The 20,834-nt window shown below is 40.3% G+C and overlaps 1 protein-coding gene across 8 annotated transcripts in view; it reads left to right on the plus strand.

Annotated features, from left to right (window-relative positions):
- Positions 1-20,502, plus strand: part of PHKB (phosphorylase kinase regulatory subunit beta) — a 194,449-nt gene extending 173,947 nt beyond the window's left edge. For 5 of the 8 annotated variants that reach the window (XM_034788868.1, XM_034788866.1, XM_034788869.1 and 2 more), the window contains 5 exons: positions 9,295-9,429; positions 15,213-15,342; positions 15,767-15,874; positions 17,097-17,237; positions 19,427-19,564. In XM_034788868.1, the coding sequence (XP_034644759.1) occupies positions 9,295-9,429; positions 15,213-15,342; positions 15,767-15,874; positions 17,097-17,237; positions 19,427-19,564 (652 nt within the window). Of the gene's footprint in view, positions 1-9,294; positions 9,430-15,212; positions 15,343-15,766; positions 15,875-17,096; positions 17,238-19,426 lie in introns of all 8 variants that reach the window. The other 3 variants (XM_034788873.1, XM_034788865.1, XM_034788867.1) reach the window with 2 other exon arrangements.
- Positions 20,503-20,834: the final 332 nt, after the last annotated feature.

The raw sequence follows: 20,834 nt of genomic DNA on the forward strand, positions 1-20,834 counted from the left end.
ACAACCTTCAGATTGTCACAAAGCTGCTACTGATGTTGGTCATAGTTTATGCACCTCAAAAGTTGTTTCGTGTTGTCATAGGTTTCCTTCATATGGACTGCATGACCAACTGGAATTGATGGCAAAACATTGCCATTATGCAGTAAAACAGCTTTAAGACTCATCTTCGATGAATCAATGAACAGTCTCCACTCATCTGGATCTTGAACAATGTTGAGGGCTGGTATCACACCATCGATGTTGTTGCAGGCTACAAGATCACCTTCCATGAAGAAGAATGGGACAAGATCCTTTTGACGGTCACGGAACATGGAAACCCTAACATCACCTGCCAGGAGATTCCACTGCTGTAGTCTGGAGCCCAACAACTCTGCCTTACTCTTGGGTAGTTCCAAATTCCTGACAAGGTCATTCAGTTCCCCTTGTGTTATAAGGTGTGGTTCAGAGAAGGAGGATGGGAGAAAATGTGGGTCCTGTGACATTGATGGTTCAGGACCAGAAGTTTCATCCTCTTCCTCTTCCTCGTCTGACTCAAGTGAGAATGATTCTGGTGCATCAGGAACCGGCAGTCCTCCTCTGTGGGGTACTGGGCGTATAGTTGATGGAATGTTTGGATAATGCACAGTCCACTTTTTCTTCTTTGACACACCTTTCCCAACTGGAGGCACCATGCAGAAGTAACAATTGCTGGTATGATCTGTTGGCTCTCTCCAAATCATTGGCACTGCAAAAGGCATAGATTTCCTTTTCCTGTTCAACCACTGGCAAAGATTTGTTGCACAAGTGTTGCAGCATATGTGTGGGGCCCACCTCTTGTCCTGATCTCCAATTTTGCAGCCAAAATAAAGGTGATAGGCTTTCTTAACCATAGTGGTTATACTGCGCTTTTGTGATGCAAAAGTCACTTCACCACAAACATAGCAGAAGTTATCTGCACTGTTCACACAAGTACGAGGCCTCTCTGCTCACTTTGGTTAAACAGAAATGTGTCCCTTTGCAAAATCAACCACTGACAAATAAGAGAGCACGACACTGTATGATTTCTAGAGCTGATATAGGGCAATTTGTTCAGCAGAGTGATGTAAGCTTCTTTCTGATTGCATCATCCATGACTTCTAGGAATAACATGATGCAATTCGTATCATGTATGACGCAATACCAGCTTCAGATTGCATCATTCATTGTTTTACCTAAAAAGCAAGTACTGTCCAGACCCAGTCATAGATTTATTCATAGATCCAGTCAAAGATGTATTTTAGTCATTTCTGGTTTAAATTGAGATCCCTTCCCTTTATAACTCACTTATCCTCTGCCATTCCCAAGTCAAGGGTCGTATATACTGACCCAATAGCATATCTTGAAAACTAGAGCCAATCAACAATTTTAAGCATCATTTTCATTCTCAATGACCCAGAATTAGTAAAGTTTGACGACATTTGTTTCAGAAGCATTTTGGCTGTAGAGCAGTGGTATCAAGAGGAGGTTCCAGCACCAGAGCAACAGTCAGTAGAAGAAGTTCTACCCCCTCCAGTCTTCATTTCCTCTTCATCCTCTCCAGACCAGGCAGTTTCGTCCAGCACAACTTCATTTCCTTCTGATGACTTTAATGTTTATCAGGAGTTGTTATAGAGAGTGGCTGCAGATTTGGGTATATTAGTTGAAGAATTCAGGGAGTCCTCACTTTGCCTGGTTGACATTTTATCATTGATGGGTCCCTCAAGGGTAGCTCTGATAATTAATGAGGCAGTACTAGAGCTGATAAGGCCCTTATGGCAGACTTTGTCATGCTCTTTGCCTCCGAAAAGGACCGAAATTACTATGTACCCTCACAAAAGTTTGAGTACCTTTATACTCACCCACATTTGGGCTCATTAGTCATCGCAGCAGTTAATAAGAGAAAATGACAGAGGCCACAAGCTTCCACCCGCCAATCAAAAGATGCTAAGAGGCTAGACTTATTTGACAGAAGATTTGCAGCTGCATATTGCTAATAAACAGGCCCTGTTGGGATAATACAGTTTTAATTTGTGGGGTTCCATGGAAAAGTTCAAGGAGCTGCTCTTGGAGAATCCAAGTGAGGAGTTCTCTTCCCTGGTCAATGAGGGAAGACTGGTCATAAGAACTTCACTGCAGGCGAGGCTGAATGCAGCAGACTCGGCAGCTAGAACCCTGGCCCATAGAGGCCATGAGTAGCTCATCCTCACTGCAGTCTTCTGATCTTTCCTATGAAGTCCAGAGTACTATCCAGGACTTGCCATTCAAGCGCCCTTCTCTGTTCTCGAACAAGATGGACAGGAAGCTCCATGGACTTAAGATCTGTACACATCTGCCTCTGTCAGGAAGCACTTTTGGCCACAGAAGACACACCAATATTCCACTCTTCTTCCTCGGCATGACCTAACCAAAAAAAAAAATATCAGGAGTTATAGGCGTAGGTCTCCCCCTCCAGCGACTTTGGCTCCAGCTCCAAGCCCCTCAGGACACCCACAGAGTAGGCAGTTTGATTGTGAGGTCTCCATCTCTGAACCTCCCTTACCTTTGCAAAACCACATATCCCACTTCCACTGTGCTTGGTCCCAGATTATTTTGGATCAGTGGGTCTTGAGCGCTGTGGAAGTGGGATATACTTTCCAGTTTGCTTCCACCCCTGCCTTCCCGTCCCTCTTCCAGAGACCACTCTCATGAGAAACTCCTTATGCAAGAAATTAATCACTCCTTCACTCTCAAGATATTATTCAGGAAACAAGTAGACTTCCTCCTGCAACTCGGAGCAGTGGAAGATGTGCCCATGAAATTCCAGGGCTGGTGATTCTAATCCCGTTACTTCCTGGTCCTAAAGAAGAAAGGGGGATGGCGCTCCATCCTATATCTTCGACAACTCAGCAAATTCATTTGTCGATTAAAGTTCAGGATGGTGATGTTGGTGTCCATAATTCCAACTCTAGGTCCTCAAGATAGGATGCATTCTTTCATATCATAATTCACTTGGCCCACAGGAAATACCACCTATTTCTTGTGGGAGTCTCATTACCAATACAGAGTTCTTCCCTTTAGCCTATCCACAGCCCAGAGGGTCATCACCAGTGTCTAGCAATTGTGGCTGCACATCTGAAAAGGCAAGGAATTCAAATCTGCCCTTACTTGAACTGGTTAGTCTGACGTTGGTCATCTCAGCGAGTGAACGACTCAGTTTGAGTAATCCTCATTCTCTTCACTGCACTGAGCCTCAGAGCAAATCCATTCTTACCCCTACTCAGAACATAGAGTTCATAGTGGCAGTATCTGCTGCATGTCAGATTTCTCACCATTCTAAATCTCATCAACCAGGTTCAGTCTCATCCAAGAACATTGGCTCAAATCTGCCTGAAACTGTACCTATGTGATGCATTTTACCAGACTTCACCTTGCTCCATGCAAAAGCTGCAGAGATCAGTGAATCTACATAGCAGACACTATATACACGCTACATTGGTCAAAATTTTGCAGAAAATCCTGTCCTGGTTAGACTGGTGGAAGGACCCACCACACACCTGTAGAGGAGTGTCATCCTCCTCATTTCTCTCCAGTATGACAAAGGTGATAATAATAATAGTATGTAATACATACTATCTGCATCCATAATAGGATGGGGAGCTCATCTGGGCCACCTTTGGATCCAGGGCCTCTGGTCCCTCCAGGTGGTGAACCTTTCCCATAAACATTCAACTGGCATGCACAGTTTTCCTCCCAGCACTTCTGAATTGTCACAGCACAGGTACTCACAAACACAACAGGAATGCCCTATATCAACAAGCAGGAAAAAGCTCAACAAGCAGCACTTGTTGCTGCTGTGCCATGATGTGATCCACCTTTAGGAGAATGATACCTCAGACACCACATCGTGCCAGTGGCTCTACATCTTCCCCAGAATACCCTGTTGGACCATCACAGTCATTAATTCTGAAACAACTATGAATGGTCACGCAGGAACTCCATTTTTGTGCAGATGGGAGTACTCGAGCTTAGACCTGTTTGCATCTGACCAGAAAAACAAACGATGAAGTTTCTTCTCCGGAGCAGGAGCCAGTCTTGGTTTTCTGTCAGACATCTTTCTGATTCCATGGTCACTGGGATGCATGTATTCCTACCCGCCAATTCCTTTGATACCAGGAATCCTCGGGAAGATCAGACAAAATGCAGACCTAACAATAGCCCCAGCAAGACCCAGGCAGTTTTGGTATTCCAATCTCATGATCCTGTCAGCATGGCTCCCCGATTGTATTCCTGATACAACCAGATGTTATCACACAATTGGAGGGACAAATCTATACCTGAAGCCAACATCCCTGCATCTCACAGCCTGGATGCTGGCTGACTGACATCCACTGACAAATTCTGCTCTCTAGCAGTTGAAAACAACCTGGCTTGCAGCAGAAATGACTCCACCAGACCTGCCTGTCCTACTAAATGGAAGAGTTTCTCCATCGGGGCATTAGATAATCATCTATCTCCCTTTTAAAGCTCTGCTGGCTGACATCATAGAACTGGAAGGGACCTTGAGAGGTCATCTAGTCCAGTTCCCTGCACTCGTAGCAGGATTAATTATCTAGACTATTCTTGATAGGTGTTTGTCTAACCTGCTCTTAAAAATCTCCAATGATGGCGATTCCACAACCTCCCTAGGCAATTTATTCCAATGCTTAACCAACCTGATAGTTAGGAAGTTTTTCCTAATGTCCAACCTAAACCTCCCTTGCTGCAATTTAAGCCCATTGCTTTTTGTCCTATCCTCAGAGGTTAAGAAAAACAATTTTTCTTCTTCCTCCTTCTAACAACCTTTCACATACTTGAAAACTGTTATCATGTCCCCTCTGTCTTCTCTTTTCCAGACTAAACAAACCCAATTTTTTCAATCTTCCCTCAGAGATCATGTTTTCATGATCATTAATCATTTAATCATTTTTGTTGCTCTTCTCTGGACTCTCTCCAATTTGTCCACATCCTTCCTGAAATGTGGCGCCTAAAAGTGGACACAATACTCTAATTGATGCCTATTCAGAGCGGAGTAGAGCGGAAGAATTACTTGTCATGTCCTGCTAATACATCCCAGAATGATGTTTGCTTGTTTTGCAACAGTATTACACTGTTGACTCGTATTTATCTTGTGGTCCACTATGACCTCCCAGATGTTCTTTGGCAGACATTCCAGAAGGAATGTAACTGCAAGTGTATGGATAATTTGCAAGGTACCCATGGGCAAGGTAATTTGCAAGGTACCCATGGGCAGTAGCAGTGTTTTCAAGTCAACTTATCTTTAGTCATACTAAAATATTGGTTTTATTAACAGTTCATATTTGGTAGAGTCGCTCATAAGTGCAATAGTTTTTCCCATTGTAATACATACTATCTGCAGTGTCTGCTTATTCACATGACTCATCCCAGAATCTTCTTCAAACCAATCCCAGTGTGTCAGTGTTCCTCCCTGTTCCAAGGTTTCATCCTTTTAGATTCAATTTTATTTTACTATTATCACCCACTTCAATAAGTACAATTAACTTTCTCACAGAAATAGTATTCCAGTCTGATAATTATTTGATTTGGTCTCTCGTTATTGATTTGTAGTCTGGCTTTCATGTTGAAAAAGATCAAGTTCCTGACGGACCCATTACTGTAAAGACCTCCAATCACCTGCTTTCTACCCAAGCTCTGTCACTCAGGTTTTAGTAGGAGATACTGCTAAAGGTTTATTTTATCAAACATTTTTCATCGCCACGTTTTATACTGTCAGAACACCTCACATAAGCAATTACAAACAGAAAATACCTTGTCAGTGAATGAACTCCTATTGATGTCTAAACTGCATCTTTGTATCAGTGAACCGATTCCAAAGGTAATTCTGTATTTTAGTAACAGGGCAATGACATTGCTTTGTCCAGGCAAAGAAAATAAATGTAATTGATGCTCTGAACCCATAATCCACTAAAAGCAATTTCTACAGGTTTGCTTCTGACTTCTGATATGAGAATTGGGATAATGATAGCTATCTACATGGCTAAATCTACCTTACTATCCATTAATCATCAAATCATATGGCTGTCTGAATCATCATTTGCAGTACACAAACCTTCAAATTACCATGTTTTCATTGATAATACATCTTTTGTAGAACACTGCTTCCTTTCATATGGGTGACACCTGTTTCTGTCTTTCACCACACACTGAGAAATGGGGCACATCTCTCTCATTAACTCAAAATATCAAACCCTTGGTTGCATAGTGATTTTTAAAGATCAGCTTCAAATCTTTGTCCAGAAACTTTGTTGAACATCCTAAGTAACCAACAGACATGTATTTGTTAGTCATTTAAAAGTCAATATATTTTTTTATAGTTGAAAATCACTTATCCTGCCATACATCCTGACGTTGAGTCCCTTGCCACACTTGATGACATAACTAGCACAAAAGGGAAGCAGGAAAATGTTCCTGGTTCTGACTTAAGTCTTACTGACATCTATGCTTTCAGGGTGCTACTCAGGACTTGGCAGGAAAGTGAAGGAGGAATGACTTAATATTCTGAACAAAATATCTGAAAGTGCACTTGTATTATTAAAGTCAGTGTTCCCCGTAAGATGAGGCATGCCCAAAGGACTACCCTCGGTGTGGAGGCATGGACATATCTCTCAGTTGTTTTAAAAAGTCTCAGAATTCATTTATTTATAAAGTCTCTAGTTATAGTTGCAGAGAGAACTTTCAGAACATGAAGTGAATGTAACTGATGCAATGCAGCGACATCTGCATGAGTTTGTAGAGTCTGAAACAATAGCTTTGAGGCATGTATTGTCATTGGAATGGGCTTTAACTTAGGTGCCTATATCATGGCTCATCAAAGCATGTAAGAAAGAAGATGATGAATCCTATTTTGAAGATCTACATCAGCATTTCCCAAACGTGGGGCAGGGGGATGAGGGGCAATAAGAACTATTTGTGGGGAGTGAGCAAAGAAGATGTATACACTAGGACGTCTCGACTTTCAGGAAGGGGTGGAGTTGCAGGGTTGGAGCGTGTAAATGGTTTCATTTTCCTAAAGTGGGGATTTAGCATTCAAAAGTTTCGTAAACAGTGATTCAGTCTACACCAGGGGTCAGCAACGTTCGGCACGCGGCTCGCCAGGGTAAGCACCCCTAGCGGGCCGGGCCAGTTTATTTACCTGATGATGCAGCAGGTTCGGCCAATTGCGGCCCCCACTGGCTGCGGTTCGTCGTCCCGGGCCAATGGGGGCGGCGGGAAGTGGCGTGGGCGAGCGATGTGCTGGCCGCGGCTTCCCGCCACCCCCATTGGCCTGGAATAGCGAACCGCGGCCAGTGGGGGCCGCGATCGGCCAAACCTGCTGTGTCAGCAGGTAAATAAACCGGCCCGGCCTGCCAGGGTGCTTACCCTGGCGAGCCGCGTGCCAAATGTTGCCAACCCCTGGTCTACACGCATACACAGGAACTGTGTGAATAATTTAGGGTTTTAAATGGAGACTACAAAGCTTTTCAATTTGCACTGTGGAATCAGTGTTAAAACAGATGCAAACATGAGTTTATTTGTCTTGAGTTATTTGAATTAATAACTTGTAATTTTGACTACTGTGGGGGGGAGGGGTTTGAGACTGCAAGTTAGATTTTTTTTTTAAAGTCCAGTATATCCATCTACTAATCATTTGTTGAAGGTGGTAACACGCAGCTCGTGTACTATGACCCATCTTTGCCCAATGTATGAGTAGGCATTATGTACAAATTCTCAGTCTTGTTCTACTTCTTTTGCACTATGCTGGGGGTGCAAAAGGGAGTGGAAAACTGCTGCAATTTCCAAACTAGTGTTCCCCCCCATGTAGGAGGGTCCCCAGCAGGCATATGAATAGCTCCTATACTACTCCGTCCTTCAGGCCCACCATAAGGCTTATGACTGGTGTGGGGAATAGGCCTGATCAGGATGCCCTGCACATTTATCAGTCACAAGTTAGCAAGTGATCCCTTGGGAATAATTGTCAGATGGTAGAGTGTACAGCAGCTCCTAATCAGGCTCTACTCTGCAAAGCAGTGTAGAATATATGTCCAGGTGTGGGAGTCTTGCTGGCATCACAGAAATACTAGATACTCTTACCTGTGAAATTACAAAGTTTTAAGACTTATGAATGTGTTTATATAAATAGATTGGGTACTGTTAAATAATTTCTTTTGAGGATATGTTGTATTTTAAACAAAGTAATATGTATGAAAGTTTAATACAATGGTGAAAGGTGAATCCCTAAGAAATACTTGCTATAAATAGACTTGTGTATTTCATCCTCTCTTTATTCCTTCACTATGGTAACTGAACAGAGACTCTAAGCCCTAAAACCACTTTTATTGAGTTTAATGTTATGGGATGCCTGCCCTAGCAGGCCAGACCTAGTCAAATTTCTTTTAACATCTGACAGCAAATACCCTTGTGTGCTGAAGGAGCTATGCTTAGTAAGAAAACAGGGTAGCTGAGTAATCCTGCTTCCCAAATTGACCTAGCAATACAGTGTCTTTTCATACTCATTATTCAGTTAAAGACTGTAGGACTTAATTGTTCTGTAAGATGTAAAAGAAACCATTTTCCATCTCCTTTCTAATGGTTTGCAAGTTCTGCTTACCTAAGACTGAATGTTGAACAGAAAAATATTGATTCCATAATTATTTTAATTAAATCACAACAGCAAATAATTTTAAATATTAATTGACTTTTTTAATATGAGAGGACAGGTAACGCTTTTTTCAGTGAAGGTCAGTGATATAAGTGGAAATTCATGGGGCAAGCATATCTTCCATGTAAATGGCACATATAGATCAAAATTATTTTACAACCCATATCCTAAAACTGTTTATATAGTACTACTTTCAGTTTGCATCAGACATGTAAAATGCATTGTGGGAATCTGAACAAACTCCATCACAAAGTAAAATTGATAGAATAGCATCTTGTTGACCGAGTTATTGATGTATCTCTTGGCAGCCCAAGTTACATAAAAAGGATCTTTCTGGGTTCTGTAGGGGTATTGCATCAGACCGTTTTGTTTTAGGAAATTGCACTTTTCTTGTCTTCTAGTAAAAAGTATACATTCTGTAATTCAGAACTGTATATAAACACACATAGTTAAACTCAAAAGGAACCACATGATTTTTTTTCTCCAGCTGTCTGTCTAGGTAGAGGAGAACTATGTTATTAAAAAGTTCTGTTTCATACATTTTGAAGGGTACATGTATATGTAATGTCCTATAAATAAATATTTTCCTCCTTATATTTCAGATGGATTATTCATGCTATGAAGTATGAACTAAAAATCCGTGCCGGGGATATGCCACCCATGGATTTATACCAGCTGTCGCCTAGTGAAGTGAAGCAGCTTCTGTTGGATATTCTTCAGCCACAGCAGCAAGGGAGGTAATGAGATCTGAGTTTGTATCTCATGCTGCTATTCGTAATAGATCAATTGCATAATCTTTGTGTTTCTGAAATAATCTGTATGCATCTTAAATCACTGGTGTCTGCAATTAATAAAGTTTCAGTCATACATTATGTATAATGCTGTGAGTTTGTCACGGAGGTCATGGAATTCAGGGATTCCATGAATTTCTGGGACCTCCGTGGCGGCTGGCCCAGGGGCCACCTGAGCAGCTCGGGCAGCCCCTGTGCCACCTGCACCAGCTGCTGCTGGGGCAGTCGTGGGCCACTGCCCCCCATTCCCCAGGAGCAGCAGCAGGAGTTTGGGTGCGTGTGGGAGGGGGTGAGGGCTCTGGGAGCCGCTTACCTGGGGGGGCTCCCCGGAAGCGGCAACATGTCCCTCCATCAGCTCCTAGCTCTGTGCGCTGCCTCTGCCCAAAGGCACTGCCCCCTCATCTCTCATTGGTTGCGGTTCCCAGTCAATGGGAGCTGCGGAGCCAGCGCTTGGGGCGGGGGCAGTACGCGGAGCTAGGAGCTGAGGGAGGGACATGTTGCTGCTTCTGGGGAGCCGGGTAGGGAGCCTGCCAGCCTCGCCAACCCCCAGCACCAGCGGTGGTCCAGGGCTGCGCACCACCGCCCGCCATTTCCTCCCCCCAACACCAGCAGGGGTCCTGGGCTGCTCCCCTCCCCCCAGCACAAATCTGCTCCCAAGGTTTAGTCAGGGATATATTACTAAAAATACCTGTGACTAAAACATATTCTTAATTATGTATACAGAGGTAGTGAAGACACACATTGATTTATTTGTTCTCTTAGCTGTCTTCGATTTTTCTGATTTTCTTGTACATGTCTAAAAACCTGCTCTATTGCCCCATAATCCTTGTGTGAAACTTTACAATAAAGCAATATTTGATACTGTAGACGTCTGATGTGTAGGATTTTCCTCACCTAGCTTGACACTAGGAAGCAAACAACATCCCAAGACTAGTTACTTAAGGAGTTTTCTCCAGTCAGAGCAGGGTTTATCTGCTGCTCGTTGACCTCCTCCTTCTGAGCTGTAATTATTCCTTGTTTAAATCCCCTGTCTCCTCAGCATCTTCAAGCCCAGCCACGTTGTCTGACATGTACCATCTCCTTCAAGGCTGTAGCCTAGTTTTTATTAGCTGCCAGAGAGAGCATTTTTAGTTGGTGCATCACAAATGAGCAGGATAGAAGCTGAGGGCATTATCTCCATGCTGATCACAAATTGATGTGGGAGACTGAGGTCAGAAATTTCCTCTTACAGGCTGTGTGTTAGTTTAAATTTTTGCAGTAAGACTTACTTACATGGCTCATAATTTCTATAGTCCTTCTGGGCCATATGGGTGACAGTGTTCCCTGTCAGTAAAGGAGATAGGTACCATACATTCAATTCACAGCTCACCTCCAAAGTATATAAAATACATCCATGTCATTTCCATACCTGTAGCAAGGTAATCATTTTAAATCTGTGCTGTCTCCTAAGGCTGGTGTTCAGTGCCACTTACCAAATTGATATATACTGACTGTGCAGTAGCTCCAGGTCCAATTCATATCTTCTCTCTCACATCCTGCTCGTGGTGGTTCTGTTTCTACTCATGCTGGCACTGCACCAGCTCCAGTTTCTTTTCTTCCAGATGCAGCTTTTCCTCCTCTAGACTCTGCTGATTCAGGGAACTCTTAATGGCATCCGGTTGTTTCTTCAGTCACTGTGTACGTCATCCTCTACACCTCCCTCTGGGATCCCAGTCCTGCTGGTCAATTCTGGCCTCTGTCTCCCTTGACCTCTGCTGGACTACCAGTGAACTGAGTGTTCTTCTCAAGTCCTCATCCAGTTCTGAGTGACAATTCCTTTTCTGGTCATCTGTGTACAGCAGACCAACCAGCTGTGTCTTTTTCAGCTCTTTAGAATTTAGCTTTCTTTCACTGCATGACTCTTCCAGCTCATCTTTCCTGAGCAATTCACAATTCGTTTTTTCTTCTTCTCTCCCTCCCCCTCCTGAAAAAAAATATAGGACAATTTTTCTCTTGGTTTTTCCTCTACAATATTTGTTTTTAGTGCTGTTGTTACTTATTGGAGATTCACTATTGGCGTGATCCCACACACACGGCCACCAGTATGTCACAGAGTTAGCCATATCTGTGCCCCCTTGAGTGCACCCCCTCAAGTACTAGGCCTGATGTCTTGCCGGAGTTTCACAATTCTGCCACTCTTATAGTCCGGGGCCTGGTCTAGTATCCTGTGTATGTACCATTCTTATCCTGCATGTTCTCTCTTCGGGAGTCTGTGATGAGTGGTGTATACAGGGATCGAGAAGGCTGTCCCTGTCACTGTGTACATCGATTCAGACAGCCTTCCAAAAACAAAAGTATTATTTATTTTAGCAGTAGTTAAAAAGCACTTAAAGAAGAAGGATTTTAAAACAACAAACAGTCTACATGCATGCCTGTCATATCATTCCCTGATGGTAACCTCGGCAGACCTGACTTCTTCAGACATCCCCAGCAAAGTGTTGTGTGTCATTCTGGTTCCCCCAAACAACTACCATGTTTCCCATGAGAGAAGGACTCTTTTAATCCTACCCACAGTCCTTTGCTCTTCTATGTTCATGGGCCTTTTCCTGCCCTGGTACAATCCAGTTTTGTAGGTTGGCTGGAGAGGAGGCAAATATAATCAAAACTAATAATACGTAATCCATCTACCTTGTCCATCTGGCCAAGCCAGAGCAATCCACCAGCCAAGCTGTAATGGACTCAGTCTCTGTCTCTTTCTGACCCCTTTGACAGTCCCATGTGAGAGCAGGCAGCCTACTCCAGAAGCCCATTGTTTATCCCTTGACTGTCACCTCTCTGTCCTTTGTCTTCAGACAGGGACATGCTGAGTTCACCACCCCACCTACCCAAAGCATTGATCATTCAGTCACTGGAGCTTCCATTGTGCTTCTGGAACCTCTGTTGATCTGGGTCAGTTTCAGCCAGTTCCTTAATGACTCATTCGTTGTAGCCCAGACAGCAAGATGACACCCCACCTGATGTCACTTGTGCTGCCCCAACAGCAGACTTAACTCTTTCTCCCTCCTCCCCCACTGGGTAGTACTGCAAAGTACAGCGAGGACCTGAGGCGCACATAGGATTCATACAAATATTGCAGAAAATTGCCATTTTGTGTCACTAACCATGTTTTCTTAGCAGGCCTGCCTGTGTTTGGCACCTGCCAGAAACTCTCTTTTGGGAATATGACAGTGCAGCAACTCCAGACACCTTCTTGAAAAAAAAGTATTATTTATTTACCCATAGGAATATAAAAATCAGAGAGCAAAGGATTAAAACAATAAAAGGCCTACATGCATATTGTCTTATCTAACAATTTAGGTAGGCCTAGTTTATCCAAGTCATTCCAACATCTGGGAACGGAATACTATTTGCTTCCCTCCAGACCTGTCCGTCTGCCACTCTTAACTCAGAGCTGCGGCATTTTAACAGTTCAAAAAGTCTTTTGTCCCCAACATCCACCTGAAGCTCCAGCATGGCTGGAGGGAGACTTCACAGGGCTTGTTCCCTTAAGTTCTCGTGACTAGGATTATCTCTAAAGCTATTCCCTGCCTTCCTGCAGATATGTATAACCAACAAGAATTAAATAAACTCTTTGATCCCAGATAGCTACCAGCATCATAGTAATCTAATAAACAGATTAGTAATTAGATTAGTTAGATTAGTAATCTAATAAACAGTATATATAATATTCATAATAATAATACAGATATCTCTTCCGTTCTTCTCAGAGAGTAAAGGTAACCGAAACTGGTGGTTATTCTGTTACTCTGTTCAAACACTCAAAATGTTATACGGTGGGAGTGTATCTTAAATGAGGAGTTTAAGGTTGTAATAAATTTTCTAACAGCCTAACGGGACCAGCTCATTCAATTATAGAAAACTATTAAACACAGCACTAATTAAAATGTAGGTTACCTACACAAATTGGTGTGGTAAATAATTCATAACATTTAGTTTTCTGACTTCTCTGCTGCCAATGTCTGGCACATTTAGACGTAGTGCTCTCCTAAAAAAGACTTGTTAATTTTTAATAAAACAGCTATATTTTTGAGCTGAGAGATGAAGTATGAAATGAGGCACCTGGTCCACAATTCATTTTCTTCTGCACTCCTTTTTAGTAATATTAAAATAATTGAGGAAAACAGCACTTACCCTAAGAACTTAGTTTGGTTTCTAAGAAAAGCTTTTTCAGTTCAGTACAGAGAGCTTGTACAAACTCCTGCTGCATGGGAAAAGATTTTCTCCTTCAAAGAGAAGACCTATGAGGATTATACTGCTGCTAGGAAAGAATTTTTTTTCAGTTAAATAAAAGTATTATAAACTAACTATGAAATATTGCTACCATAGACTGTAATTTTGTAGACTGAATTTACTCATTACAACCATTACCATTATTACCACTTCTCACAGTTTTGTTGCTAGTCTTGCAATATTTGTCTTTTTTAAAGCCCCAGCTCTGGGGGTCATGTTTCTTTGTAAGAATCTCACCTTTCTTCTTAAAAAACGTAAGTTTGTAGTCCTTTATAATTTCAAAGAAAAGTTTGAAGATATGATCCACCCAAAGCTCAAAAACTGGATGACAAACAATCCAAAATTTATTATCCTTTAAAATCTAATGATTAAGCTGATCTCATGATTTTTCAATGCTCGTGGTTGGCAATACTGCACTACATTAGTCTACTAAACCCTTTTTATTAAATTAACAATAGAATCAACTTCATAAATGTAGGTTTCTTAATTTCTTTAAAATTACAAATGCTGTAAAGCACTGAACATTTGGGATGAAGTACCAACAAAATTTCAGTTTACCAACTTCAATTTTTTTTTTATTTAAATTACAACATGCAAAAATGTCTCTTCAGCTTAGTACATTTTTTGCACTGTTGTTTGGAATTGCAGGATTTTAATATGGAAGCTGTACTAGCACCGTAAATTGTACACCTCTACCCCGATATAATGCTGTCCTCAGGAGCCAAAAAATCTTACCATGTTATAGGTGAAACCGCATTATATTGAACTTGCTTTGACCTGACAGAGTGTGCAGCCCCGCCTCCTCCCCCCGGAGCGCTGCTTTACTACATTATATCCGAATTCATGTTATATCAGGTCGCGTTATAGCGGGGTAGAGGTGTATTACATACAGTAGAGGGGATAATAAAGGAAATATTTATACTGTAGTAGTACTAGCATGGATCATGGTTTCTTCTTTATGCAAGGTGTAAACATTTTGGTGCCATACACATGTGCCTGACAAATTATATCTCAGGTAAATTAAATGGCAAATTTGCTTTCCCTAAACATATATATGTTTTCTTATAGATGTTCTGTCAAATTCTTCCCTAGTGCCTGGTAACTCCATTGACTTTGGTGGAGTTACAGCAGAGTTTAATTTGGCCTATGTCCTGTCCTGTGTTCTAAGTTAAATCAATTTAAGTGTTAAATTTTTAGACCAGTTAATAAGACACCATCCCACATTTAAGTATAACGCTCCAGCTTCTAAATCATCTTGCTTTTGTTCTCTTTAGGTTCTATTTTTATTTCCATATGAAATATTTATCAGGAAATGCAACGTATACTGTGTGTGCATCATTGATGGATATTTACTGTTGTTGCTTACCCTAATGGCTTAATTAATCCACAAAGAAAGCTTTGTTTTGAATCCGAAACAGATTGGTTTTTCAAGCCCTTCAGTCATTTTGTTTTGTTCGCAGATGTTGGCTTAACAGACGTCAAATAGATGGTTCTCTGAATCGAACTCCCCATGGTTTTTATGACAGGGTGTGGCAAATCTTGGAGAGAACCCCCAATGGTGTAATAGTAGCAGAAAAATATTTACCACAGGTAAAAAAGAAAATATTTAGAGAGTTGCACATTGGTTTTTAAACTACTGAATGCATTGCCATTGTATTTTTCTTCTCTTTTCATGAAATATGTGCTACAGATAACAAAGGATTCCAGGTGTAAAATAACATATTGGACATATGGTGCTGGAAGAAGCTTTGAGTTTAGTATTTGCTTGTAACTGCAGTGAAAATATTTTAATATTCTGAAGGGCAAAAAAATCTCAGACAAGACTCCTAACAGAATGCTGTTATCGTTGACTAGAAATTTGCTTCCCCTTTGATCCAACGGAACCCAGATTGTTAATGTTGGATAAATAATCCACAACAAATAATCCAACCAGTTCTATTAGAAATTTTTTTTATTGAAATCAAATGGTTAAAATACATGCAGCGTTTTATTATTTGTATTGTTTCTTTTTCAGCAGCCAACACTATCTGATATGACTATGTACGAGATGAATTTTTCCCTTCTGGTTGAAGACATGTTGCAAAATATTGACCAGCCCGAATACAGACAGATTATTGTAGAGGTCAGTACCATATGATTAAGAGAAGTTTTCTATACCTGACTTGTTTGTAACAATTTTGAGAAAGAGTAACTGAACCCCATAGAGAATTGAATTAACAGGACTGGTTTAAAATCACAGATAAGCACTTGCAGATCCAAACTACTATGGCAGTTTTTAGGACACCGTCTCCACAGATTTTTGTGTTTTGTATTAAGCAGTTTCACATTAATGTATTTGGATAACACATTTCAAGATGTTGGGGTCCCCACACTGCACCAAACAAAGCAAACAGTAGCCATAGAGTTAATAATACTGGGCCAGACTTTCAAACAAAAAGATAATTCCAAAATAGCACTGTATGCCGCCCCCAGCTTAAGCCATGGGATCCTTTCTTCAAAGCCCGATTGTTCTAAACACCAGTTCCACCTGCCAAATGACAACTCCTCCCTCCCATCTCTGTTGGGCAATCCAAAGAGCCACACTTGCCCCACTGAATCAACAGTATTTAACCACCAGCTCCCTCCAGTGTTAAAACACATGCTAACCAAACAAAGTGAGGCAATAGAGTCCTGCCATCCTGTTATGCACCTTCCCCCCTAGAACCAGTCCCTGGGCTGTCTGAGCAAACTAGAGGGCAGTTTTCCCTTCAATAGCTGCCAAGTATTTCTTGCCTGCGACTATGAATCTGTCCCTGGATATTCCCTGGCACTTAAGAGTTCCAAACTATTTTGATCATGCCCAACAACTACTGGTATGTTGAGAACAGTATCTCAACCTGCAGCTGAAAGATATGGCCTAGAGTCCCCAAGGATACAAGTGATCAATATGCAATCCACCACCAACTGCTAGTCACACTCTTAAGGCCTGCAAGCCAGTCATGCAAGTCAGTTATTCCCATTTTAAATGCTGTTCCAGCTGCAAGGAATTTGGTATCCTTGGACTTAAATTTGTTCTTTGTTGCTTATATAGATTGCATTGGTAGTACATCTAGATTTTAGTTGTTTAATGTGTCTCATATTTACAAATGCTTGCCCTTGCCTACAGCTAAGCCTTTGTCTATTCCCTAGTGTTGGTTATTTGTTCAGATTACTGTAATGATCTTTTGACTGTTCTATCTACTTCATCAATTTCAAACGTATATTTTACATAAAATTCTGCTTTTTCAATATATAGAAATTCAAAAATTACCTGTTTACACTGCCATAATGAAGATGTTTGTTTATTTGTTTTTTCCCTATTCTAGTTGTTAATGGTTGTATCTGTTATTTTGGAGAGAAACCCTGAGTTAGAGTTTCAGGATAAAGTGGATTTGGACAAACTAGTGAAAGAAGCATTTCATTATTTCCAGAAAGATGAGACCAGGCTAAAGGGAGTTGAAAAACAAGTGAGTAAAATATTCACTTCATGTAAAATTTACAGTTCTTCTCAATCAAAGACAAAATTTGGTAATAAATTGTAAATGTGTGAGGTTGAAAATAAAACAGACATACAGAACTCCCAAATGGAATCCATGAAATTTAATTCTATTGAAGTACTATGTTATATGACAGGTTAATGGATGGATCTTGTAGAGCCTGTAAAAGTGTCTTCATAGCAACAGAGACGGACATCTTAAATCTCTTTGAAAGTCCTTGAGGGCTAGACAACCAGCCCACAAAGGTGCTTGAAAGAAAGTGTATCCTACCTCACTGAATGCTAGAATGATTGTTTAGGTAAAGCTGGAATAACCTGAATATGCTTAGAAAAAGTTGGTGTCTTAAAATGAAATGTTTCCTTTTTGATAGGGGAGCAAGAAGGTAAGCGATGGTGGTATCTAAATAGATGCAGGATATGATATTTAAAAACAGTCTGAAGTTAGGATCCTAAATCCATTCTGAGGCACCTAAATAAGTGCCCAGATATCCAGAAGTGCTGAGTACCCAGTAACTTCAGCTGACCTCAAGAACATTTTGATGGTAACACAAACTCAGTTTTGCATCTAAAGTGTTTACCCATTGTCATTAACATAAAATAAATTAGTGGTTTGAAGCCAGAATGCATTACTTAGTAGACCCAGATGGGAAACTGTTTCTCCACCCATGAAAATTTTCAACATTTCAGAAATGTTCATGTTCCACAGCAGGACCAACCTAAGATCTTTTGGAAACTTTCATGAAAAAAACATAAGAGACACCCACTCCAGCCTAGCTAATAGCCCAGTTGCTAGGCCATTCACTCGGGATGTGGGAGACCCAGGTTCAAGTCTGTGCACCTCCCACAGCCTGAGTGAGGGCCCTAGCCACGAGGCTGTTAGCTAGGCTAGGGTGTGGGTGTTTCTCTCAGACCAGAAATATGTTTAAGTAAAAAAGTTCCAGTGTAGATGAATCAGCATTTCCCAATGAGAAATCCTTCTGTCAAAAAATTCCTGACCAGCTCTACTTCTTAGTACTTCCCTGTTAATACTTCCCTATTAATAATTCTTCCAGCACAGAAAGCTTTACATGGAGTTAAGGTGCCTTGCATTCATTCCCCAAACATAAACTAAAAATACAAGAAATTCTTAGTTCGGGTTTTTTCACAAACTCTGGCCCTGATTCAGCAAGGTAATTATAATATTCCTAACTACCTTACTAAATGAAGGCCTTTAAAAATCACTTCTTCTTTCATGTATAATATCAGACAATATCCTCACAAATAAGGCCTGGCTTACATTTAAAATTGAGGTTGACATAGCAAGAAAGATCAGGGGTAAAAATCCATACCCTTGAGTGCCATAGTTACACTGACTTAACCTCCAGTGTAGACATAGCCAGGTCAACAGAAGAAGGGTTCTGTCGACCTCACTGCCATCACTCCGGGTGCTAGTGTTCCTAGAATGATGGAAAGACCCCTTCTGTCGCTGAAGGCTGCGTCTACACTAAGGGATGATGCAGGTGTAGCTACTGCGCTGTAGCTATGCTGCTATAGTCTCTGTAGTGTAAACATGGCCTAAGTATAAGTAAGAAGTCAAATTTTTCATATCATCCCTAACTGAGCTTTTAAAATGCCTGGACTCTTTTATGTGATGTGAGTCTAGGAAGAAAATATTTTTTTTCCTTATAAGGTTAATGGAATAAGTCCCATACTTTAGCTGCATTTTTAAACACAACCTTAGTCATGGAGTTGAAACCAGCCCAACCATAATGTTTGAAGAGAGATTACCTAACTAATATGTTTTGCAAACAATGTGAAGAAACCGACCTGTCATTAGGAAATTAAGAGGGAAATTATGTGACCAGAACATGTAATATGTTCTTTCACAAAACTATGCCCAAATACAGTAGGCGCACTCTAAGATTTCTAAGAAAGTCTTTAAGCAATTGAACACATATATATTATACCTTTAGAAAAATCTTAGATTTTAACGTTCCTGTTTATGACACACTCATTGTTCAATGAGTTGTCACAAAAAGACTGACAATGTCAACAATGAGAATTGCACTTTTCACCTATAAAATGGTTTCAATTAATTTACTCTGTACCAATGGTTAATCTTGATTCTTATCAATCAACACTTGGATAGAAAAATACACTTTTTTGTTTTTGTTTTTATAGGATGACATGACTTCATTTTACAACACTCCCCCAGTGGGAAAAAGAGGAACATGCAGCTACTTGACTAAAGCTGTGATGAATTTATTGTTGGAAGGGGAAGTGAAGCCATGCAGTGATGATCCCTGTACAATTAGCTAAAGTTCAGAAAGAAATATAGGAACCATTGCTTATTTAGTGTAGTTTTGCATGTGATGTTTAATTCCTATTTTGAAGAGTAGTCATGGGCAGTACTATAAATCTTCACTGTGATAAGCAGAATTGCTTAGGGTAGTAAATGCCACAACTGATTATTTGGCAGTAAAAATAAATGTATTTAATCAAGAAAAAAATCTCAACAGCAATCAGCAATCTTCACCTAAATGTCAAAATAGTGTGCTGACTGAAAATTATGCATGAAGCATGACATACAGTTCATATTAAATGAGCCCAATGATATTTAAATAAAGTTGGCTGGGCCTGTATTTTTGGCTATGTAACTGTTTAAAAACAAATGATATACTTAGTTATTTGTGTAATTTTGAACTAACAGTTTATGCAAGATTTATTACCTCTTTCTTCCATTTGTACTGTAATTCATTACAAAATGTTTATTGTAAATGCTGAGTGAAATACAGCCAGAATTTTTAAAAAAACAGAATACATTTGAACTAATGGTTAGCACACAAAATAGATTGACACTTAACGTAAAAGCTAGAGTGGTTTTGTATTTGGTCACCTTAGTCAAAGTGTAGGTAAAATAAAAACAATATTCTGCACAAAATATTTTCTTTACAATGCAATTTAGTTGGTTATAATCGTATGAGAATTGTTTAGGGTTTTAATGGCTTAGTTATAATGTGATTACACAGATTGAAGACAGAAAATGAATACAAAATATGTAGAATTGCTTTTTATATTTTAAATAAATGTCATTGCAGCTAGCCACATGTTCAAAAGTTTGTATGAGATTTATAAATTAACACTGGATACATTAGTTAATATGGGATGAAAATTTTTAAAAATGTATTTAATTGAAATTAATGTTGGGAAGATGACTGAAGAGAGACGTTCATTAAATATAAGCATTTGACAAGTTCTTTCCTGTATTGATGGTTTATTTGTCTCCTATGCTTGAAGATTAGTATAGAATCTACAAATTCTAAATAACAAAGCTTGAATTATTTTGAAGAAGGTAGTTTCCACGTTCCTTTATAAAAGCTTGCATTTTCTATCAATCCCCTTTGAGTCTGATCCAGATCTCGTGGGAAGGACTCCCATTGGCTTTTATGGATATTGGATGAGGCCCGTTTGAACATATATCATCAAAACAGATGTTGTGACAGAATAAAATATGTTCAACTGATTGAGATTTGCGTATAGCGTTGGTAATCTAATAAATGGTGGTCCACTACAAGAATGTTTTACAATA

This window comes from Trachemys scripta, chromosome 13 (assembly GCF_013100865.1).
Source record: "Trachemys scripta elegans isolate TJP31775 chromosome 13, CAS_Tse_1.0, whole genome shotgun sequence".
NCBI lineage: Eukaryota > Metazoa > Chordata > Testudines > Emydidae > Trachemys > Trachemys scripta.